We start from the raw sequence: 26,083 nt of genomic DNA, 5'->3' as shown, positions 1-26,083 counted from the left end.
GCTTTCTAAAATTATCAACAAAGCCAATAGTCAACATTTAAACTTTAGGGAAGCAGTATTTTCAATGGAAATTTTTGTGGTATTTCTGAAATAAAAATATACTGAATAAAATAAAATTCAATGAAACTGAAAATCAGATATTCCATTAAGTAACTTATGTATACATACATTAACTGCATTTTAAAAAATAGCCCTTTGATAAAATAACATTCCAAATCTAGAGTTTCAGTAAGAATTATAATGCTTTCTATGTTTACATGGCTCATTAATAAGTAATAATATTACAAATTCTTTGGAACATTTACAAGTCAGTCTAACCTTATGCAGAATTCATAGACTACCTAAACATTAGTCACTATTAGTTGCGTACAGCTTATGAATATGAGAGAATCAGATCTGATTTTTGTAATCTTTTACACAAGATGAACATTTTTTTTATTTTTCTTTATTTTTAAAGATTTTATTTATTTATTCATGAGAGACACACAGAGAGAAAGGCAGAGACACAGGCAGAGGGAGAAGCAGGCTCCATGCAGGGAGCCCGATGTGGGACTTGATCCCGGGTCTGCAGGATCACGCCCTGGACTGAAGGTGGCACTCAAACCGCTGAGCCACGGGGGCTGCCTAAGATGAACATTTTAAATGGTACTTTTATGTAATGGATGTATTTGGGAAAATACTATACAACTCAGGGAGCCTGGTTTTTTTTTTTTTTTTTTTTTAAGATTTTTACTTATTTATTCATGAGAGAGAGAGAGAGAAAGAGAGAGAGAGAGGCAGAGACACAGGCAGAGGGAGAAGCAGGCTCCATGCAGGGAGCCTGACATGGGACTCGATCCCAGGTCTCCAGGATCAGGCCCTGGGCTGAAGGCGGTGCTAAACCGCTGAGCCACAGGGGCTGCCCGAGCCTGGCGTTTTTAAGAACAGAACAGAGAAACACAAAGAATTGTCAAGTAATTTCTAACCAAAACTGAAATTATTTTGAGGTGGATACACCCATTATATGCTTTAATCTTTCAATGAAGTTTACTGTTTAATAACAGAAGGAGTTATTTAACCAACAACTTTCCCAAACACCATCTCTCTCTTTTTTTAAGATTTTATTTATCTATTCATGAGACACACAGAGAGAGGCAGACAGAGGCAGAGGCAGAAGCAGAGGGAGAAGCAGGCCCCTGCTGAGAGCCCTGTGCAGAACTGGATCCCAGGATTACTACTCGAGCAGAAGGCAGATGCTCAACCACTGAGCCATCAGGTACCCCTCCAAAACATCATCTCTTAACCAGAATATTGTCTTCATTAATAACAACAAAAAATCTACACCCACTTCCCAGATTTAGTTGTTCCAATAATCAGGCTCTTAGCTATGAAAATCTAGTCATGATTAAAATATATATTTTCTCTTGTTTTGATCACCTAAGGTGATCTGTAATTATTTCTTTGAAAGAAAACATTTCTTAAAAATTCTCACTGTGTCTTGTTCTTTATAACAACTTCATAAAATGGTACAATTTGGGAAAAGGTTAAAAGAATGGTTTTACATTGAAGTTGATAATCTTTGGACATCTGAATATTCTAAATTGACTGTCTATATACAACCAACTTAATTTCTGGTGTTCTTCCACAAAAACTTCCCCTGATAATTTATTATAAAAATTTTCAAGAGGCACCAGGGTGGTTCAGTTGGTTAAATGTCTGCCTTCAGCTCAGATCGTGATCTCAGGGTCTTGGGATCAAGCCTGCATCTCCTTTTCCATCTGTCTTCCCTCCCCATTCGTACTTTCTCTGCCAAGTAAAATCTTAAAATATATATATATATATATTTTTTTTCCCAAACACACAGCAAAGTTTAGAATTTTATAGGTAATACCTATCTAACACCTACCATTCACATATTGCTTTACTTGCTTTGTTGCATTTTTAACCACCTATTAGTCCTTTTTAATACATATCAAAGTAAATTGAAGACATCTGTACATCTCCCTCTCAAAATATTCAAATTTAGCAAAATATTCTAAAGGGAGCCCTTACTCTATTTTATCTGCAGAAAATCCAATAAAGCTTAAGCAGAAAGGAACCTTTCCGCATGCATCTCATCCCATAGTGCTCGAAGTCTCAGCTTCAGAGATAATCCAACTTACAAAACTAAAAAGTATATAAAATATTACAAAACAGAAAAGCTTTAAAAAGTGGGAGATGTACATTGGTACTCTGTATTCATTTTAAGAAAGCACTTTTCTGAATACAAGAGTAATATATGTGTATAACACTGAGAAGAAAAAAAAAAAAAAAACACTGAGAAGATACAGAAACACTAAAGGAAAGAAACCATTCCCACTGACCAGTGACAACCAGTCATTATTAATGTTTTTTTTTCAGGCATGTTTTCTGTCTGCATGTATAAAGACCTTTTAACAACATTGTATCAAGTAATATACAGTTTAGCATTCTGTTTTTTAAAACTTTTTTATTGGGCAGCCCCGGTGGCGCAGCGGTTTAGCGCCGCCTGCAGCCTGGGGTGTGATCCTGGAGACCCAGGATCGAGTCCCACATCGGGCTTCCTGCATGGAGCCTGCTTCTCCCTCTGCCTGTGTCTCTGCCTCTATCACGCTCTCTCTGAATGAATAAATAAATAAATCTTTAAAAAAAAAAATTAAAAAATAAAAAAATAAAAATAAAAATTTCTCATTCCTTCCCACACTTTAAAAAAAAAAAAAAAACTTTTTTATTATAGACACATTCTCATGCCACCAAATATTTTTTGAAAATGATTTTTAAATGACTCAATTATAATATTCTACATATATGGATGAATCCACAATTTAACCTGTTTTTATTTATTTAACCTTTTTAATTCCATATTTCTTATAAAATTTATGGTTTTCCACTTTATACTAATTATAATTAATGCTAAGATAAAAACCCTAGCATGCAAATATTTTTCTGCATTTCAGATTCTTTCAGATATATTGTGGAAGCAAAATATGAAGTCAAAAGGTATGGACTTTTTCTAATTACTATTGATATACATTGGCTTAGGGACTTCACACACACAAAAAAATGTATTAATCTTTACCAAGTTAATACATGAAATGCTATTTTAATGTTTCTGTTTTTACCACTGAGGAAACATATATACAAATCTCTCTCTCTCCTGGTCATATTTCTTGTTTAATTCCTCTGGCTTGCATTTTTAAAAATTTATTAGGATGTTCATTTTTTTTTTAAGATTTTTTAAAAGTAGTCTACACATCCAATGTGGGGCTGAAACTTATAACTCCGAGATCAAGAGCTGCATGATCTAATGTTCATATTCATAATGTTCATGTTTATAATTTTCTGGATGATTTGTAAATGCTCTTCATATTGTAAAGATATTAGCCCTCTGTCTGTAATAATAGTTTCTGGTCACTGATGTTATGATTTTCTGAATTATTACCTGAATTCAAAGCCTCTTCTCATGATGACTAAATAGCATTTCCCCTTTTTCTAGAACATCACGTGGTAAAACAGGCTTTTTTCTCATCTTGCAAAAATCCCTAGTTCAGCTTTCCTGTGCTAAAGGCTCTGAAAGAAAAGAGCCTTGCTTCAGTACAGAACAGCAAGCATCTCCTCTAAACTCTGAACTATCCAGGCCAGAAATCATGTGGGCTTAATAAGTTATATTGTTTCAACTATAACAGTGATATGTAATAATTAACTGTCTTTTCAGTTCCTACCTTTTTAAAGTCTGTTTGGTCTTTGAGCTTATCGTGCTTCTCACAGACATTGCACAACCAACCATTGACATAACAAATCCTCTGGGTTTATTTCCAAACAGGTCCTGGCAAGTTTCTGAATTTCTGACTCAAAAGCTCCTTTTATTGTACACTAGGAATCAAAGTAAACAACTTGTTCCTATAGAATTGGCTGTGCCTGCTAAGACTTGAACTTAACATAAAACAAAACAACAAAAAAACTAACACGAATGAACAAATAACTGTGGAAATATAGCTGAAATAAGACCCTTTTTAGACTGTCTAAAATGAGATCTAACTAGGGGTGCTTACATGGCTCAGTATGTTAAACGGCTGCTTTCAGCTCAGCTCAGGTCATGATCCATGGGTCCTGGGAAGGAGCCCCAAACCCCACTTCATCAGGTTTCCTTGCTTAGCAGGGGATCTGCTTCTCCCTCTGCCCTTTCCTCTGCTCATGCCCTCTCTCTCAAATTAAAAACATCTTTAAAAATAAAATGAGGGGATCCCTGGGTGGCTCAGCGGTTTAGCGCCTGCCTTTGGCCCAGGGCGCGATCCTAGAGTCCCGGGATTGAGTCCTGGGTCGGGCTCCCGGCATGGAGCCTGCTTCTCCCTCCTCCTGTGTTTCTGCCTGCCTCTCTCTCTCTCTTTCTCTCTCATAAATAAATAAATAAATAAATAAATAAATCTTAAAAAAAATAAAATAAGATGTAACCAGAAGATGCACAAAACAGACCAAAAATATATCAAGGCAGGTTCAAGGTGCCATGGAGTAAAAACATCTACCCTGTCTCTACTGCCGAACACAACCATAAAACCTGGATAGAATACATGCAGCTGCTAGCTGAGGACTCGGACAAGGGAACAGAGTCAGGTGGGCTGGGGAATTAGAAGTGAGTTTACCACTCTTTCCCCTCCATCAGAACTCAATGCAACCCCGAGTGGGCATGGGTGAGAGCTCTAGGAAAAGCCTAGGTCTGGATAAGGAACAGAAAAGAGGTCTCCTAACATCAAAAGAGAACACAAAAATCTCACTTTTTGGTTTTTTCCTTTCAACATTCTCTCACATTCAGCTCTGAAACCATCCTGTGGGGGTGGCAATAGGGGTTGCGAGCCTAAAACTTCAGAGGGAGGGGAAGTTTCCTAGCTGGAGGAGCTGTAGTTCTCAGAAAGCAGGGCAGATGGCACTTGCTTTATTTCTCTCTCTGTCCTACCACTTCTTGGCCCTGTGGGTAAAATAAAACCCAGCTTTCTGGCTAGAGGAATGGAATGGGGATGTCGAAAAGAATCAAAGTACCAGGGAGATCACAGAAAGAAGAAACTGAAGAAAGCAAACTTTTAAAACTGGGATGAACTTATGGGCCCATCTTACGGTGTGTAGGTATGGGTATGACCCTAAACAGGATACAGACTCCCCATAAAATGTGAAGAACAAAAGTAGCATACAATCTAGGTAAGACACAATGTGAGTCCAATAAAGCAGAGAAACAGAACTAGCAAGTAAACATGTATATGCAGAAAAAGTAATTGTCATGAGGATATTTAAATAGGAGAAGGAAAATGCTTTGCAGCATGGGTCTTTACATCATTTGCTCTCTGGTTTTCTAAATATTGATGACTATTTCCCATCATCATATACATCTTTGTCTTCAATCTTTTCCACTTGCTAATGTCAGACTGCAGATGGTCATCACTTAGGTTAACACTTCCACCCACTCAAATGTTCAAGAAGCAAGGTTAAATTGTGTATAATTTTCAAGTTCAAGAACACTGGAAAGGTATTTGATCTTACTAGTAATTAACCAAATACAAATTAAGGCATTTTGTTTCCCCTATAAAAATTAGCACAGAATTTTAAAAAATCAATGCTGGTAAAGGTAGGATAAGACAGTCTCATTCACTACTAGTGTTAAGTACAAACTGATACTATCATTTTGAAAAAAGGAATTTTGCACACCATCATAATTAAAAATATGTAGATAGGGGTGCTCGAGTCGCTCAGTTAGTTAAGCATCTGCTTTTGGCTCAGGTCATAATCCCATGCCCCTTACTTAGCAGGGGGTCCACTTCTCCCTCTCCCTCTATCCCTGCCCCGACTAGTGCTCTCTCTTGTGCTCTTTCTCAAATAAATAAATAAAATTTAGAAAATGTAGATAATTTGCCCCATAAATTATGTGTCTAGGCTCTTACCCTAAGGAAATAATTTGAAAGATGAAAAAGCTCCATAAAGACATTGTTTTTTAGAATAGTAAAAAAACATGGAAATGACTTAAATGTCCAACATCAGGGAAATTAGGGTAAGTAAATTACAATACACCCCTTGAGTCAAATGTAGCCTTTAGACATATTTTCTGAGAATTCACAATATGGAAAAATGCTTATGCCAAAATAAAAGTTAAGAAAGGACACATACTGATTACACATTTTAACCATGTTACAGCATATATAGAAATAAATACTAGAAGGAAATAAAGTAGATTTCAATATTTGGAAAGTTATCATTTATTTCTTTTATTTGAGAAAGATCAGTCTCATGATTTATATTACTTTGTGATTTTTCTAAGGCATGAATCTGAAATATGTCCCAGGTGGCTAAAATTCAGGAGTAAAACCCTTAGCTTGAGGGTGACCTAGGGGAGCAGAGGCTGTCTTTCCTGCATAATCTCCCCTGCCCTTACTTCCCAGGGAAAGAACTAGTGCTACTGCAGGAGATGATATAGTGAGGGAATGGATGGCTCCCAATGTAGAAGTGGGAATATAACCAGTCACCAATGAATTTAACACCAGTGTCTGAAGAAGGCTCTACTGGTCTGCACTCAAGAAAAGTCTGGATTTTTTTAAGTTATATTACTTTATAGGGACAGTTATATCCTATAGTACTATTTGTACTTTTTTTTTTTTAATTTATTTTTTATTGGTGTTCAATTTACTAACATACAGAATAACCCACAGTGCCCGTCACACAATCACTCCCACCCCCCGCCCTCCTCCCCTTCTACCACCCCTAGTTCGTTTCCCAGAGTTAGCAGTCTTTACGTTCTGTCTCCCTTTCTGATATTTCCCACACATTTCTTCTCCCTTCCCTTATATTCCCTTTCACTATTATTTATATTCCCCAAATGAATGAGAACATATAATGTTTGTCCTTCTCCGACTGACTTACTTCACTCAGCATAATACCCTCCAGTTCCATCCACGTTGAAGCAAATGGTGGGTATTTGTCATTTCTAATAGCTGAGTAATATTCCATTGTATACATAAACCACATCTTCTTTATCCATTCATCTTTCGTTGGACACCGAGGCTCCTTCCACAGTTTGGCTATCGTGGCCATTGCTGCTAGAAACATCGGGGTGCAGGTGTCCCGGCGTTTCATTGCATTTGTATCTTTGGGGTAAATCCCCAACAGTGCAATTGCTGGGTCGTAGGGCAGGTCTATTTTTAACTCTTTGAGGAACCTCCACACAGTTTTCCAGAGTGGCTGCACCAGGTCACATTCCCACCAACAGTGTAAGAGTATAGTACTATTTGTAAATGAGGGAATTCACAGAGGTCTTAGGATATATCCTGGAATGTCCTAAGTATACTGCAAATCAAAATGTTAAAACCGGGCAGCCCAGGTGGCTCAGTGGTTTAGCGCCTGCCTTCAGCCCAGGGCGTGATCCTGGAGACCCGGGATCGAGTCCCACGTCAGGCTCCCTGCATGGAACCTACTTCTCCCTCTGCCTGTGTCTCTGCCTCTCTCGCTCTCTGTGTTTCTCTCATGAATAAATAAAATGTTGTGTTAAAAAAAAATGTTAAAACCATTTAGAGTGTGATAGGATACAAAAACATTTTCAATTATGTCTTTTTGTATTTTTTAAATGTTCTACAATAAGAGGGGGGAACAAAAAACAAAAACAAAAAAAATAAGGGGGGGGGGGACTAAAAATTAAATCAGTTCTAAAATATAAGGCCCTTTTCTCTACTAGAACAATTAAAGTATGTGACAGGAAAACCCAATCACACAAAGAACATGGTAGAAAACAAATCTCCATGTCTCATGCTCACCTTATAGCACCTGTATTTATACAGAACCACCAGGAGAATAGTCATGACAACAATGACGCTGATCATGATAGCAGCATTCAGAATTGAGTGCAGGGCTCTCTGCCCCACGGTCTCAGTATCTTCCGTGAAGGGGGTATAGATTCTATAATAAAACAAAATACAAAAGCCCAAAGTAAGTATTAATGGATATCTCAAACCACATTCCTCTCCAACACCAGTTTTGTTTCCTTGATTCAACTGGTATCTTATAAGTGACTTTTACCCATCTCAGCAATCTAGCCAAGAATTGTGGAAGCAAATTTGCCATACTCTAAGTGCTTCAAAATAAAAGGAGAGATCTAAAATGTAGAGAGGGGGATTTTTGTGAGCCAGACACTGGCTCCATCTAGTGGATGTTTCAAATTGAAATAATTACTCCTCAAATGTTCTTTGTCCACATTAGCGATTTGTTTAAAGAACTGGATTCTACTACATAAACTACCTGTGCTACAAGTCCTTGTCAAAGGAAAGTGGCTTATGTAATGGCTTACAATTATTTTTTTTATCTACAGGGTGACTGCAACTGGAGTTGTTTTGATACATCACATGTCCATTTTCCCCTTGGTTTCTCATTCACATAAACATACTTTCATTCCAGGTTTCAATGTTCCCAGCTAAAAGAGTTGACTTCTGACTCCCTTACAGTTAGATGTGGCTGAGACAAAGTACGGCCAATGAGTTAAAAGCGGATGTGTTGTGTGGAACTTCTAAGAAAGGCGTTAAATCTGCTGAGAGATGTGTCTTATGTCTTTTTCTCCCCCACTCCACTCCTTCATGCTTCCTGTTGTCTGAATTAAAGCCTGGAGCTCCAGTACTGATAAGGAACTTTGAATAACCTAAAGGATGAAGCCAAAGAAAAAGAAAGGAGCCTGAGTCTTTGATGAATGTGAAGTCACACTACCAATGTGTACTGATCACCCTGTACTGCTCTGTGGGAAAGAGATAAAATATGTACACCATTTAAACCATTTGTTTTGATTTCCTATAATAGGGTCAGGAAACTTCCCGTTAAGGATTAGAGAATACATATTTTAAGTTTTGTGGGTCATATGTTCTCTGTTGCAACCAATGAATCCTGCCATTGTAGTATGAAGGCAGCCATAGGCAATACATAAATTAATGAACCTTATTATGTTCCACTAAAACTTTATTTACAAAAATAGGTGGTGGCAGGCATATATGTCCTATGGGCTATGGCTTGCTAACCCTGTTCTATACTATATAGCCAAAATTAACTAACTTATAGAGATGATATTTCCAGTCTCTTTTGACTGCTGTCACCAACTCTTGCCCCTTATTGTCTTAGCCTTTCTCCCAAAAGGTTAAAAGCTTGGCTTTTAGAATCCCACACAGTTTGCTAATTCAAATTCCAAAATCCACTTAAAACTTTGAGCCCTAGAGGGGCCCTATAGAGACCTAGAGACAGAACTAAATGAATCTGAATCAAAGCATTTTTCTTGAAGGTAAAGGGCTTATACCAACAGTACCAAACAATCTACACAACAAACTCAAGAGTCTAGAGAATGCCAGCTTGCATTAATTCTTCATCCTTTCATTTAGACATTTTTTTTTAACTGAGTAGTTATTATATAACCAGCTGTGGGAACAATCTGCCCTCATAAGCTTTATGATATATAAGAAAATCAGGCATTAAATAATGTAAATAAGTTATATATTTGCATATTGTGACAAGTGGAAAACAAGAGGTTGCTATAAGACAGACTACCTGAAAGGACCTAATTCTGTTATGAGGTTCAGGGAAATTACGTTTGAGGACTTAACATTTAAACAAAGATGAGAAGGATGACAGGAATTCATCCATCAAAGTCAGAAAAGGAAAGAACATTCCAGCAGAACAACAGGAACCAATGGCCCTGAGATGGAGAAGATTAACATTCAACTCTTAACTGCTCAATTTCAAATAAATTCAGCCTTATGAGATATAATTCCGTAACTCTTATTTTCTCTACTTAAAGCATCAAGTAATAAATAACTCCTTATTCTGTCAACTGCTCTGTCAGAGAGGATGAACTCTCTAGCCTTCGTGCCCCTTCAAAGCAGAGGCCTCCAAGGTGATGATGACACACACACTACAAAGAAAAGTCATACTAGCCTTGAGAATAAAAAAAACACTTATACATACAGCTGTCCATCCTTCCGGGTATAGAAGCTGACTGATTTGATGGTAGCCACGACCACCACCATACAGAGAGTCACGGGGACAAAAAGCATGATCACATGTTTGGCGCCGTATTTCAATGTCAGCTCTTCATCTTCTTCATCATCTTGTTCCACCACCTGGTGTGAGCTACCCTGGGGTCGTCCGTTAGATAATGGCTCAGGGTTGCCACGCCGCCGCCTTTCACTGCTGTGCTGTTCTCTACTGTCATTCTAAAAGCAAAAGAGAAACTTTTTTCAAGTCAGACTCAGTAGAATCAAGGTATTCTACAAAAAACAAAAAAATGGAACAATTAGACCTGAGATTAAGAAAAGACCCATCATTACTGGAGTTCTAAAAACTCGAGGAAAGAAAGAATTCACAAGAGGTGTGCAGTTTAGAAGTCTGGATGAATGGAGGCTCTTCAGTAAAGGAACCCAGGTCCTCTCTCTCAGCTGGCTCCTGGTTTGCCTCATTCTCCCCCTCTGTTCTCAATATAATACAATTGTACTCATCCTCTGACACTTGGCTTAAAACTGACATGTATTACATGAGATCATATTTGCTACATCTGCCAGCAGAGTAATCTCACCATTTTCAAAATTATTTTTTTTCCTTGTTCAAATTATGAACTGTTTTCTACCTTTCGTTTCGTATCAGTTATACAAGGAACTATTTCACCTTCATAATTTTTAAGTAGGTTCTAGGATCCAATGTGGGATCTCAAGGTCATGGGATCAAAAGTCACATACTCTACCAACTGAGCCAGCCAGGTGCTACTCACCTTCATTATTAATAAGACTTAAAATTGGGGTGGCTCAGTCGGTTGAACGTCTGCTTTGGCTCAAGTCATGATATTGGGGTCCTAGAATTGAGCCCAGCAGGGAGTCTGCTTTCTCCCTCTGCTCCTCCTCCCACTCTCTTTAAAAAGGATTTAAAATCCTTGTAGTAATACATAAAGGATCTATTATTTCTTACAACTGCATGTAAATCGGGATCCCTGGATGGCGCAGTGGTTTGGCGCCTGCCTTTGGCCCAGGGCGCGATCCTGGAGACCCGGGATCGAATCCCACATCGGGCTCCCGGTGCATGGAGCCTGCTTCTCCCTCTGCCTGTGTCTCTGCCTCTCTCTCTCTCTGTGTGTGACTATCATTAAAAAAAAATTTAAAAAAATTTAAAAAAATAAAAAAAAAAATAAAAAAAAAACTGCATGTAAATCTACAATTATCTCTAAAAGTTATTCAAAAGATTTTTAAAAATCTTTACAGAGAGAAATTAGGTCTTAAACAATTCTGATGCCCCTCCAGCGAGAGGCATCACCACCTTGCCCTGTATAATGAGGGAACAATAAATATTTGATGAATGATGGCATGAAACTAGAACCTTTCTTACAGTCTATAGTTTCCTCAGTCTCTTAACCCAAACACCAATTTTATCCTTATCCTGGGTTTTCCCTTTCTTACTCTTCAAGTTCAATTTCCTTTTTGGTATTACTGTTCATATCTAAAACTCAACTTTTTGTAAAGAGGAGAGTGAATCTCAAGAGCATTAATAATAACAGTAAAAATAATAGGTAACAGGAGGAAAAGAACAGCACTCCTCCTCCTACATAAGTATAGGAGATGAAAGCAGACTGTCATTGTTGCTTGTAAAATGTAATCAGCCTGGTTAAGAACAGGTTCTCTTAGATCATGTGAGAACATGTAACTCTTTTACTTCATTTCTGACTATTGCGTTTGTTACTGTTATTCATTAAAAATATATTACAATCCTAATAACTGCTTAAAATTATTACAATGTACTGGAGACTGTGATATGTGCTTTACATTAAATTCTCACAGCCACCCCATTATCACTACTTTCTAGGTAGGGAAATGGCCACAGCTAGGAAGCATTACAGAGAGGGTTTAAACCCAGGCATGCTTGACTACAGAAACCAAGCTTTAACCACCTCTCAATGTGCTGTTCACAAGACAACAGGGGAACTCTGCAGACTTAGTGTGGGCTCAGTTGTCTTCTACTTTACTTTGAAGATATTCATCCCATAAATAATTATGAATTCAATATTCCAGGTACTGTGCTATGGCAATACTGAAATTAAAAAGATCTAGATGTTGTTCTTAAGGAGACCATAAGTTAGCTTTAATATAGGCTAAATATTATATCAGAGACATGAATAAAGTGCTGCAGGACTGATCATTCCGTGTGGTCCAGAAAGGCAGCATTAAGATTCCTAAGCAGAAGAGTGAGTGGAAGGTTAATGGGCTCCAAGTGGAGACATGACAGTGGCACAAAGGTATGAAATTAAAAAGCAAGGCCTACTCAGAAAATCAGTGAGTACTCCTAGGCTGGCTGGAGAACACCGTTTGTCAGGGTTGGTGGCAGGAAAAGGTTAGGAACAGGTTTAAAAAATTTCATTTGCCATGCCCAAGGACTTTAGACTTTGTCCTGTAGGCAATAAAAAGTCATAAATTGTTAAGACTGAAGTAGTGACACATTAGATTGTTTCATTTTAAAGAAACCTGACTGCGTGGCAATGAAAAATAGGAGATATATGAGAAAGATACTTCAAAAGAACAGACAGGGCTTTGGGGCAAATTACATGTGAATGGTTAGAAAGGAGTCAAGGATGACTGGAGGTTTCTGGAATAAAGGGTTGACTGGAAAGGTGATGATGGCATTAATAGAGCAGGGAACACAAGATGAGCAGGCAGGAGAAGAGGAGAGCTATTTTAAAAATAGGAAGATAGGTGAGTGTGAGGCACCTGCAACCAGGCAGCAAAGTTCAAGGGTAGAGTTGGGGGGAGCCATTAGTCTCTACAGTTATGGAAATGAATGAAATCTCAAGGAGAGAGTATAGATGGAAAGCAGAACAGTGCAGACTTGTTGGTCATTATGTAATGTAACACCTGTGAAAAGAAAGAGTGGATGATTACCAAGGAGAGAAGTGAATAACCCCTAAGCTTCAGCAGCAGGTGATAGAAAAACCAGCCAAAGAGATTAAGAGAAAAATAAGGGAGAGGGAAGAAACCCCAGGAATCAGTACATCACAGCAGCCAAAGGAGGTTTACATTTCAGAGGTGTCACTGACAGGCAGTATGAGAGCTGAAAAGCCACTGAATTTAGTTATGGGAAGTTGGCCAATATTTTTACAAAAGTAAAACAGTTAAGAGGGAAATAAGATCATAAATTATAACAAACTGGAGGATGAATGGAAACAGAAGTTAAAAGCAATCATTCTTTGAAGCAAAAAGAATAAAAGATGTGACAACAGAAAGGATTCACATTTGAAAACATTTTAGGGACATTAGACTTTAGCATACTCATCAGGTCAAAGAACAAGTAAAACCAGCAGAAGAGATTGAGGATACAAGACAGGGAGATAACTCATGGAACAGAGCAGGTGATAAATGGAGGTGAATAGGAGAGAAGAGTTGGCTTTACAAAGGAAGTGGTGCCCTCTACCTCAGTCTGGAGTTCGGGAGTAGCTCTTTGACCTCACAGAGAAAATATTTATGAAGAGTTAAACCTTATGAGGAATGGAAAGGAAACTATTACAAAGCACAAAAGGAAAAAAAAACAACAACAAAGCACAAAAGGTAGAAATGTATACACCACTCAATAAGATAATCTTTGCTGAACACAAGTCATTGGAGTGACCAAAGTCCAGCTGGAAGACAATGTAGGCTCTGGAGGATAGGGACACAGTGCGAAGGCTGGAAAGCAGAGAGTTGAGGCAATTCATATTTCTATTTTCTTTGAGGGAAGTGACTAAGTCACGTGCTAAGAATGTTTTGTGACTAATGTTCAGCAATACAATTATGAACTTAAGGCGTTGATTACTGTGCAGTATAAACCAAAATACAATAATAGCTCTCTTTATATAGTATTTGATAATTTACTAAGCATGCTCACATTATTTCTTTTTAAGGTTTTATTTATTTATTCATGAGAGACACACAGAGAGAAAGGCAGAGACACAGGCAGAGGGAGAAGCAAGCTCCATGCAAGGAGCCCAATGTGGGACTCGATTCTGGAACCCTGGGATCACACCCTGAGCCAAAGGCAGCCGCTCAACCGCTGAGCCACCCAGGCGTCGTCCCATCATTTATTCTTTTCATATATTCAGAGGTTTTGATAGATGAACATTAAAACAATTTGTCCAAAATCTCAAGGCCACAAAATAGCAGAGGCAGGAATCAAATTCTTGTCTCTTGCTTCGAAATCTATGTTCCTTCTATGGTACCACAGCTGTCCTATTAGGCTACATGAACAGTTTAATTGGGTAAGTCTGGCATGAAAGAAGCAATCATAATAGGTTTATTCACAGTACTCAACTGGATGTTCTGGTTTATAATGAACATTAACTAACCCCACCCTGCCCCACCCTTGAAGCTGATATGGGATGCTAGAGCACTTGTGTAGTGTATCCTTTCTCTTTACAGCACTTTGGATACTATTTTTAAAATCGACTATATGTTTTAATTTCTTTAAAATACAATATATTTAAACAGGTAAAATTATCACATGGTTCTAAAGTCAAAGAATATAAGAAGGAATAACATTTTTAAAATCTCTCACGGAACTCTCTACTTAGTTGTCTAATGCCCCAGGTTACCACTGTCATTGTTCTCTGTGGTTTCCTGATGTATATACAAGCAAATTACAAAAACATATTCTCATTCCCCCCTTTTACACAAATGGTAGCACAACAAATGCACTCTCCTGCACTTTGCTTTCTTTGCTTAACTATGTTATCTTAGAGATTTTTTTTACATATCAGTACAGAAAGTACATCCTTATTCTTTGGAAAAAAAAAAAAAAAGTTTAAACCAGCTACATAATCAGTGGATGAATGTATCATAACTATGCCAATCCCCTAAAGATGGATATTTAACTTGCTTCCAGCTTTTCTTTTTTTATTAAAGTCTTTTTTTTTTTTTAATTTTTATTTATTTACGATAGTCACACAGAGAGAAAGAGAGGCAGAGACATAGGCAGAGGGAGAAGCAGGCTCCATGAACCGGGAGCCTGACGTGGGATTCGATCCCGGGTCTCCAGGATCGCGCCCTGAGCCCCAGGCAGGTGCTAAACTGCTGCGCCACCCAGGGATCCCTATTAAAGTCTTTATTTAAATTCAATTTAGTTAAATATACTGTATTATTAGTTTTAGGGGTAGAATTTATTTTTTTTTTAATTTTTATTTATGATAGTCACAGAGAGAGAGAGACAGAGAGAGAGAAAGAGAGAGAGGCAGAGACATAGGCAGAGGGAGAAGCAGGCTCCATGCACCGGGAGCCCGACATGGGATTCGATCCCGGGTCTCCAGGATCCTGCCCTGGGCCAAAGGCAGGCGCTAAACCGCTGCACCACCCAGGGATCCCATACGGGTAGAATTTAGTGATTCATCAGCTGTATATCACATCCAGTGTTCATTTACATCAAGTGCCTTATTTTTCCTTCCCTTCATCTACGGACATCTGTTTTGTTAAATTCCACGTATGAGTAAAATGATATGGTATTTGTTTTTTTTCTTATTTTTTTTTTTAGCATAGTACCCTCTAGTTCCATCCACTTCTTTGCAAATGGCAAGATTTCACTCTTTTTGATGGCTGAGTAATATTCTATTGTATACATATATACCACATCTTCCTTATCCATTAATCTGTCGATGGAGTGCTGGGCTCTTTCCATATAGCTGCTATCAACATGCTTCCAACTTCTTGCCATTTACAAACAGTGCTGCAATAAATGCCCCCTATAAGTGATTTCACAAGTACAGAGCATATCTATAGGGTAAGTTTCCTTAAGTAAAACTGCTAGGTCAAAGTATATATGATACATATATGTATATATGATACATATTGCCAAATCACCCTCCCAATGGGTTGTACCATTTTAAAGACTCAGCAGTAGAGGAGATTCCTATTTCAAAAGGCTCTACCAACAGAGTAAACTATGAAATGCTTGGATTTTTACCAATCTGATAGGTTAAATATGCGAACATGGTGTAACTTCTTTTATTATTGAAAAGGATGAATGCTTTTTTTTCTATGAACTAAGTATTCATACCATTTACCATTGGCTTATGGTACTTAGAACCATATCTGGCTTATAGTGCTTTTAGTTTCTAGGTTTAATTATACTTATTAATTTTTTAAAAAGTGAATGCCAGGGATACAGCAGTTGAAAAGACAGATACGGTCTCTGCTGTCATGAACTGATCTCAAGCAGGAGGAGAGAGATAATAAATAAGATGTGGGATAATACTAAAACAGGGTGATGTGATTTAAAAAAAAACAAACAAACAAAAAAACTTGGGATGGGACTACTTTTAGATAGCGTAGCCAGAGAGTATCTTTCTGAGGAAGTGACATTTGAACTGAGACCAAAAGGATGAAAAGATGTGAAAGGCCTATTGTAGAGTAAGGGATCAATTCATCAGGTCAGAGGTGTCCAAACCCTGCACATTCCAAAGAAAGATTTGGCTGGTTCCTAGAGATAACCTCTAAGCCCTTGAAGAATGTTTTTATTTACATGAGGCTCTGGGCCACACTGCTAACAATGTGATCTATGAAGGTCTTGGGCCACAAAGTATCTGCTTGACTTTGGGAGGGGCCAGAGAACTATGGTCAGTCATGTCTACAGGATCAGCCCCTAATAAAACTCCTGGACACCAAAGCTTAAATAAGTGTCCTGGTCAGCAATACTCTGTTTATGATGTCACATACTGTTCCTGGGAGAATTGAGCACAGTTCTACAACTCCACTAGCAGAAAAAAACTGGAAGCTCTTGCCTGGTATCTCTTGGACTCTGCCCTACAATGCGTTTAACTGCTAATTTTAATTTGTATTCTTTCTCTGTAATAAACTATAACCAGTGAACATAACAGCTTTTCTGAGTTTTGTGAGTCCTTCTAACTATTCACTTAATATAAGCATGATCCTAGAGAGCCCCAAATATACTTGTACACTGAAAATGACAAAATATGTGCTAAGAGAAATTAAAGAACAAAAGCAGATAGACAAGACTATATCAAACTTTAAAACCTCTTTGTATCAAAAAAACAATCAACAGAGTAAAAAGGAAATCACACAGTAGGAGAAAATATCTGCAAATCATGTATCTGATAAGGGGTAAATATCCAGAATACATAAAGAACTCTTACAGCTCAATAACAAAAAACAAATAATCTGATTTTAAAATGGGCAAAGGACTTAAATAGATATTTCTCCAAAGGACATATACAAAAGACCAATAAGCATATGAAAAGATGTTCAAGATCACTAATCATTAGAGAATAAAAATCAAAATGACAATAAGATACCATCTTATACCCATTAGGATGGCTACTATCAAAAAAATAAAAGTGGGTCACCTGGGTGGCTCAGTTGATTGTCTGCCTTTGGCTCAGTTAGTGATCCCAGGGTCCTGGGATCAAGTCCTGCACTGGGCTCCCTGTGGGGGAAGACTGCTTCTCTCTCTGCCTATGTCTCTGCCTTTCTATGTCTCTCACAAATAAATAAATAAAATATTTTTAAAAATTAAAAAAAAAATAAAAAGGATTAGTGAGGATGCAAAGAAACTGAAACCCTTGTGCACTACTGGTGGGAATGTAAAATGGTGTGGCTATTATAGACAAAAGATTAATAACAATTAACATATGATCCAATCAGATGACACCCAAAAAAAGAGCCACAAAAGAAAAAATTGATAGAGACTTCCATCAATATCTAAACTGACCTATTCCCACTTCTCAAAAAAATACTGTTAAGAAAATAAAAAGACAAGACATAAACTCGGAGAAAATATTTGTAAAGCATATATATTGTAGAGGACTTATCCACAATATATAAAGAACTCTCAAAATTCACTAAGAAAACAAAGTACTCAATTTAAAAATTGGGAAAGAGTTTGGAACAGACAATTCACCAAAGATATCAGTAAGCACATGAAAAGATACTTAACATCATTATTCAAAAAAAGGTAAATTAAAACCACAAAGAGATATTACTACATACCCTCTCAAATGGCTAGAAAAGTAAAAAGACTGCACCAAGTGTATCAAGAAGCATAAGAACTAGAACTCTTAAAAAAAAAAAAAAAAAAAGAACTAGAACTCATACAATGCAGGTACAGAAATCTACAACAAATTTGGAAAATGTTTTGGCAGTATCTTAAAAAGTTAAATATACCTCTATTCAATTGGATCATATTCTACTCTTAGGTATTTGCTCAAAATAAACGAAAGCATATGTATTCATGAATGTCCATAACAGCCTTACTGGTAACAACTTCAAACTGGAAACAACACGAGTACCCATGAACAAGTAAATGGATAAAAAACTGTAGTATATCCATATAATGGAATACAACTCAGCAGTAAAAAAGAATAAACTATTGATACATGCTATGCCACTGGTGAAATCTCAAAATAATTCGAATAAATGAAAGAAGCCAGACAAAGAGTATACACTATATGATTTCAATTGTGCAAAAGTCTAGGAAATGAAAACTAGACGATGGTGATAAAAACTTTATCAGTAGTTGCCTAGGGATGAGCAGTAGCTGCAGAGAGGCAAAAGAGACAAACTGCAAAGAAATGTGAGGAAGCTTGGGGAGTGATTAAGCTCATTATCTTGACTGCTGTGGTGGTTTTAAGGGTATATATACAAATATCAAAATGTATCAAATTGTATACTTTAAGTATGGGTGGTTTACTGAATGCCAATTATACTTCAATTAAAAAAAAAGTATCTTTGCTCAAAAGGGGTGTATAGGTGCTCTGAAACTATTAGCTGACACTAGAACTACCAAGAGATTTCCAAAATGGAAAATCCTGGCAGCTAAATATTAGTATGATGACTTAGCATTATTTTTAAAGCTAATTTTTTTAAAAAACTTTTTTTTATTATGGAGAAAGTTAAGACAAATACCGTCAGAAGCATAAAATGGAAGTCCCATGTGCACTTTACTCATAGCTTCAATTACTACCAGCTCGGGGCTAATCTTATTCCACTTACTTTCCCATACACCTTGCCCCCTCTAGTATTATTCTGAGGCAAATTCGGACATATCATTTCCTTCCTAAATATTTTAGCATATACCTCTAAAGATTAAGAATATAAGGGGCTTCTGTGTATGTAGCTTGATGGGTCATTACTGGCTTAAAAAAAAAAAAAAAAAAAAAAAAAAAGATGGGGATCCCTGGGTGGTTCAGCAGTTTAGCGCCTGCCTTTGGCCCAGGGCGTGATCCTGGGGTCCCGGGATCGAGTCCCACGTCGGGTTCCCGGCATGGAGCCTGCTTCTCCCTCCTCCTGTGTCTCTGCCTCTCTCTATATATATATGTCTCTCATAAATAATAAATAAATAAGTTAAAAAAAAAAAGACTACTTTTTGGAGACGTTTTAGGTTCACAGCAAAACTGAGCACAAGGAGAGTTCACTTATACCCTTGCCCCCACACAGCTGCCACTACCCCCACCCCCACTGCTATCACCATCCTACACCAGACTGGTACACTTCTACAATCAACGAGTCTATATTTACATGCCATTATCACCCAAAGTCCATAGTTTATGTTAGGGTTCACTCTTGATGTTACACATTCCATGGGTTTTGAAAAATGTATAATAACATGTATCCATCATAGTACCATTTGGAATAGTTCCACTGTCCTAAAATTCCTCTGAATTCTGCCTATTTATTTCTCCCTTCCCTATTACAACTTTGGGCAACCACTGATCTTTTTACTGCCTCCATAGTTTTTGCCTTTAAAAGCTATTTTTAAGGTTTAGAAAAACAAGTGCTGTAGCCATTATAAATGATTTCATTTCAGTGGCAGAAGGAAGGATTACTCACTATATAAATGTTGTAAGTGTCAGGGAGGGTGGAGTCCTATGGGAAGTGGTTAAGTATGTGGGAAGTCAGTTCCTACGAAGCCAGATTCCCCAGGACTCCTACACCACTAAGTCAGAGGCTTCGTTTTAATTCTTTCTCCCTTCTCCTTAAAAAAAATTTTTTTTTATATTTTATTTATTTATTAGAGACACACACACAGGCAGAGGGAGAAGCAGTCTCCACGCAGGGAGCCAGACGTGGGACTCGATCCTGGGCTGAAGGCGGCGCTAAATCGCTAAGCCACCAGGGCTGCCCCCTTCTCCTTACTTTAAAACATGATGCAAATACAAGTCCAGCCACCAAAAGCATGTGGACCTCAAGCAAAGGAGAATACTTCTCAAGCAGCAAAAATTGTGGAGATGTTTTAAATACAGTGTAGTACTTGTTGTTGTTTTTAAATCTTGTTTTCTGCTTGCCTTTTTTAAGTCTTATTTTTATAATTGAAAGATTATAAACATAATAGGGATCCCTGGGTGGCGCAGTGGTTTAGCGCCTGCCCTTGGCCCAGGGCACGATCCTGGAGACCCGGGATCAAATCCCACATCGGGCTCCTGGTACATGGAGCCTGCTTCTCCCTCTGCCTATGTCTCTGCCTCTCTCTCTCTCTCTCTCTCTCTCTCTCTGTGTGACTATCATAAATAAATAAAAATTAAAAAGAAAAGAACCACCACCATAATCTAAAAAAAAAAAAAAAGATTATAAACAAAATAAACATTTTTTAGAAGTTTTAAGAAGTGTCACAAACTTTTGTTTCTAACGTGGTGTCCTCCCTAATCCTTGCCCCACAAAAGGAACATGGTGAGCAATCTTAAGTATTTTCAGATTTAATTTTGTTTTTTTTAAGTAAGCTCTACACCCAATGTGGGACTTAAACTCACAACAGAGATCAAGAGGCACATGCTCTACTGAGTGAAGCAGCCAAGCACCCATACTTCTAGATTTTTTTAAAGCCATGTTCTATAATTTGATTATGCTTAATAATACTTCAGATAATACCTTTTTATGCCAGTATATTAAACCTCAATCTTAACTACTATAATAGCAGCACAGTAATGACACTGATGATAATAACTGCTAAGATTTATTGACCCTTGTATGTGCTAGACACTATGCTAAGCACTTCAGGTGAGTAATAAACTTTGAGTTCATTAATATTATAAACTTCATTTAACAGATAAAGAAACTAAAGCTTCAAGGCTAGATAATTTGCCAAAAATCACAGAGCTAAGAAGGTCTAGAGCAGCAATTCTAATTCAGAGTTTGTCAAATCCTATTAACCATTACCTTATAGTACTGACTAGATAAACCATAAGTAACCTAAGATTGAAATGATCTCAAAATTCTCATTGTTACCCATAATATTTCATCAAATATGTCGGTCTACATTTTTTGGCATTCTTGTGGTAATATTTTTATAGGATAAAATTCTAAAAGTGGAAATCCTAAGTCAAAGGTATATGCATTTTTAGATTTAATTGCCAAATTATTTCCAAAAGGCCTGTGTATCTGCAGACTTGACAACTTGCCTCCAAATAAAAAGAAATTAAACTCCCATGAGCAGCACATGTCAATGCCTATTTCCCCCGAATTTTGGTAGCAATGCTTTTTTTCTTAAGATTTTATTTAATTTTTTAGAAATAATCGCTATACCCAATGTGGGGCTTAAACTTACAACCCAGAGATCCAGAGTCACAGGTTCTACTGACTGAGCCACTTGCAATGGGTTTTATTCCTTGCTCACTGGTAGGTAAAAACAAAACCTTTTCATTTCTGTTTCTTATTACTAGGAAGGCTGATCAACTAGTCTTTTCATATATTTATTGACATTTATATTTCTTCTTCCTCTTCCTTATATATTGCTCATATCTTTTGGCAATGCTGTTACTGGGTTGTTTATGTTCCTTTTGACTTTGTAAGAATTCTTTGTATCTTAAGATATACCTGTCAGTATGCATTATAAAGCCTGTGCCAGTTTATTTTTTTACTTTATTCATGGTAGTTTATTGCCACACTTAAGTTTATAGTTTTATATTACTGAATATGAATGTAATGATTTTGAGGAAAATAACTTCTTACTATACCCCAAAACCTAATGATTTTTCAACATACATAATTACACAGTTACAATGAATGGTCACAAATATCATGTCCTGCTTTCTTAATCTAATATTACTACTTCATGTTTACACTTCCATGTAATAACTGTCACCATGTCTAAAAAGTTACATTTCAGTATGCTGATATGCTTACTGTCTGCATATTATTTATTTACTTAAAATGAATATTTATTTATAATAAAAAGCAACAATCCTATAAGACTATCCTATTAGATACTGTTTGGATTTCTACATTTAGAAATGTGAAGCTCCTGAGCCTGTACTATACGAAAAACTAGAAGAGAAGCTTAACTGAAGAACTGGCAACTTATGTGGAACACTTGAAAATATTTATTAATCATAGGCAACATGTTTCCAACAACACACAGAATTCCATCCAGCACCTGGCCAAGCTTCATGATTGGCCAAGCTTCAGGATTCCCTGAAGTTAGAGCTTTAACCATTACTCTAACAGAAAGGAAGGCTGTCATTTCCCTGAAGAGCTGATACAACTTTTAAAGGAAACATTTAATATTTATGGGGTTGTTGTGTTATGCTTGAACTTAGGGTGTTTTTTGCTGGTTTGTTTTTAACAAATTCTTAAGATCTGTGCCCAGGATTTCTGACCACTCTCATGCAGAACCAAGCATTTTCCTCTGGAAGTCACGGAGACTAAGTTTTCTTTCTCCTTACTTCACTTTGACATACCTAGGAAATCAGATTCATTACTATAAATACTATAATAACACTCTCAAAGGCTTAGTGGGCCCGATTCAGTTTAAATTTAGATCACTCCTTTCATTTATTTTCTCAAGGTCCCAAGTACTTAAACACTAAATAGCTTATAGATCTGTCCACTGTTTAATTTTATAGAATTTCTCACACTTAAAAAAAGTGACCCATCATCATTTAATAAAGTTAGTTCTGCCAGTCTATGGTTTGCTAACAACTTAATAAAGTTATTTGCATTTAATGTTTTAAATTAAAAAAAAAACAATGCAGATAACCTTCATTTATAATGATTAAACATATATATATATATATTTTTTTTTTTTTTTTTTAAACTGGGGCTTTTTTTTCCCCCCAATGTGAGGTTTGAACTCACAACTCTGAGATCAAGACCTGAAGAGTCTTGGAGACTCTTGGAAAGAGTTGGAGGCTTAACTGAATGAGCCACCCACACACCCCAAGACCAAACATACTTTAATGCTATAAATTTAGCAGTTGAAGGTAATGGACTTAACACAAGTTTTCTTCAGCAATTGCTTTATATAGAGAATCATTATTGATCTCTCAATGGATTACTACTTTAAAGCTTTTTTAGTTATAAAAATGGCTGATTTTTTTCCTATTATAAGTCAAAAAGGCTGCTGCTGACAATTTCTTTATGGTCTAGGAAATTTGGGTCAGAATAAACTAATATGAATAAAAATATTGAATAGTCAACTTATAAATCTAATCATTTTTCTCTAATGTCACTTTCACTTTATTTCTTTACTCAAATATACTGGTTCCCAAAACCTAGACCAAAAGTATTGATAAGATCTGAGAATGGGTCAGAAATGCAAATTCTGTGGCCCCACCTCAGACTAACAGAATCAGTAACTTTGGGTTTGGGGAGCCAGAGAATTTTTATTGACAGCTCTTTAAGGGGATTCCAACGTACACGAGGTTTGAAAAATCACTGCTCTAATACACATTTTTAAAAAGTTAATTAACAATATAAACAAATCTTAAGTCTTACTTTTTAAAAAATCTACTTTTTTGTGTCTTAGAAAAGGTCTCAGCTAATCTACATAAAAGGTGTAAGTCTCCACAAAATCAAAATATAAATTTTCACTATTCTGAAGTTTATATTTTCAATTTCCTCTAGTTTTAGTATATTATTATCATGTCAGCTGAAATGGAGGCTGACTTCTGGCAAATAAAAACAAGTCAAGGGAAAAGAGCTGTACCCATCAAAATTTTGCACCAGAAAAATAAAACCTTACAAACTCTTTTTAATAGGTACAGTAAACCTAAAGATTATGACAGATCACAAACTACAGAAAAAGACCCAAATAATGTTCTTGTTAGAGCCACTTAAAATCCAACCTATATAATACATTTAGGAAATCACGAACTTCAATTATTTCACAATTTGTAAACTTTGGCTTTTGTCAGAAATAGTTGAGTCATTACCATCTAGTCTCCAGTCCCTATAGACATAGCCAACCAACAGCAAAAACAACATGAAGTCCAAGCTAGCTTCTAGTTAGAGGTGGTGAGGGTAAACTAATGGAAAGAAGTAAAATTTCTGACTGAATGCCATCTCTAAGGAAGCAGGCACACTTTCTTGAGGGGAAAAATAAAATGAATTCTCCACCTAGTTCTTGTGACATACTGAACTAATGTTTGACAGCTGTTCTACATAAAAACTGGAGCTCTGCCCACAGTGTGATAGTAGTACACGGCAGCAAGAATCGTGATAAAAGATGACGGATAAAAAAATAAATAAATAAAATTAAAAAAAAAAAAAAAAAAAAAAAAGGTGACGGAGAAGTGTGTCCAGAGAACATGAAGCCCAGAGAACCCTCTCACACAAAAGCTGAAGTCCTTAAGCAATGAGTAAGATTCACTTCAGATTTTTATTTGCAGACACAAAACTTAAAAATATTCTTTCTTTTAACCCCCTGCCCCAAGCCCCTTTGTTCTGCTTGTAAGACTTGTATGGAAATGGTTTAAAGATACTGAGTGATCCATAAACTCCAAAGGCAGCTCAGAAACATGAATAAAGTTCTGCCTTTAGGGATTTTACAACCTAGATGAGGTCAACAAGCATGAAGTAAACATTTCTGAAGTGAAAAGGTAAGAATGATGCAACTCCTCTTATCTGTTATCAGTAGGAATTAAGATGCTTTATATGCGTTAATTTTGTAGATAATTAAAGCTTAAAAATTTTGTAGATAATTAAAGCTTAAAGTCCAAAAACTTCTTGTTGAGTAAAATTTTCTAAACTGCACTTTAAATATGTCAGTTATTTAAAGTGGAGACAGACAAACATACCTCAAGGATATAATATAAACTCCCATGATCAATATAGGCCCTTTCAAAGACCCCAAGCTATCATGCTTGTTTGGTTTCTTTCACATAAGTTGCTCTAATTCTCCTACTACTCTTAGTCACTCATCATGGAGAACCTTGAATGCTTCGCCCCTTTCCACTGACATTCCCCCAAAAAGCCTATTGTCCTTTTGCAACCTTTCTTCACATTAAAAAAATTTCTTTTAAAAATAGTTTTCTTGGGCAGCCTGGGTAGTTCAGCAGGTTTAGCACCACCTTCAGCCCAGGGTGTGATCCTGGAGACCTGGGATCGAGTCCCACACCAGGCTCCCTGCACCGAGCCTGCTTCTCCCTCTGCCTGTGTCTGTGCCTCTCTCTCTCTCTCTCTGTCTCTCATGAATAAATAAATAAAATCTTAAAAAAAAAAAGTTTTCTTTTAAGGAGTGCTTGGGTGGCACAGTTGGTTAACCACCTGAGTCTTGGTTTTGGCTCTGGTCGTGATCTCAGGGTCGTGGGATCAGTCCCCCACATTGGGCTCCACATTTAGTGGAGAGTCTGCTTGATATTCTCTCCCTCCACCCCTCCACGCACCATGCTGTTTCTCTGTAAAATAAATAAATAAATCTGGGGAAAAAAGACTCCTCTGCCCCTCCACCCATTCACTCTCTCTAAAATAAATAAATAAATCCTTAAAAAATAACAAAAATTTAAAAATAAAGTTGTTTTTTTTAATTAAGAGATAACTATACTAAAGAACATCTGGAAAAAATAAAAGGGAAAAATCGCCATCACCGTTATTCTCCTTGTTTGCTTTTTCTTTTTTTTTTAAAGATTTTATTTATTTATATTTATTATTCATGACAGAAACAGAGAGAGGCAGAGACACAGGCAGAGGGAGAAGCAGGCTCCATGCACGAAGCCCGACGTAGGACTCGATCCCAGGTCTCCAGGATCAGGCCCTGGGCTGAACGCAGCGCTAAACCGCTGAGCCACCCGGGCTGCCCTTGTTTTATTTTTCTGATACAGATGTAAAACAATGAATGGAACAGCTAAATATTAGTTGGA

At 37.0% G+C, this 26,083-nt stretch overlaps 1 protein-coding gene across 5 annotated transcripts in view; it reads right to left on the bottom strand.

Annotated features, from left to right (window-relative positions):
• The window catches only part of PSEN1 (presenilin 1), a 79,389-nt gene that overhangs the window by 36,550 nt on the left and 16,756 nt on the right, over positions 1 to 26,083 (bottom strand). For all 5 annotated transcript variants that reach the window (XM_072839228.1, XM_072839231.1, XM_072839229.1 and 2 more), the window contains exons 4-5: positions 9,967 to 10,214; positions 7,785 to 7,926 (exon numbers count right to left, since the gene is read on the bottom strand). In XM_072839228.1, the coding sequence (XP_072695329.1) occupies positions 7,785 to 7,926; positions 9,967 to 10,214 (390 nt within the window). The remainder of the gene's footprint in view (positions 1 to 7,784; positions 7,927 to 9,966; positions 10,215 to 26,083) is intronic.

Source organism: Canis lupus, chromosome 9 (genome assembly GCF_048164855.1).
Source record: "Canis lupus baileyi chromosome 9, mCanLup2.hap1, whole genome shotgun sequence".
NCBI classification, from domain to species: Eukaryota; Metazoa; Chordata; class Mammalia; order Carnivora; family Canidae; genus Canis; species Canis lupus.
The sequence above is the reverse complement of the archived record's forward strand: the minus strand, read 5'-3'. Positions and strand labels throughout refer to the sequence as shown.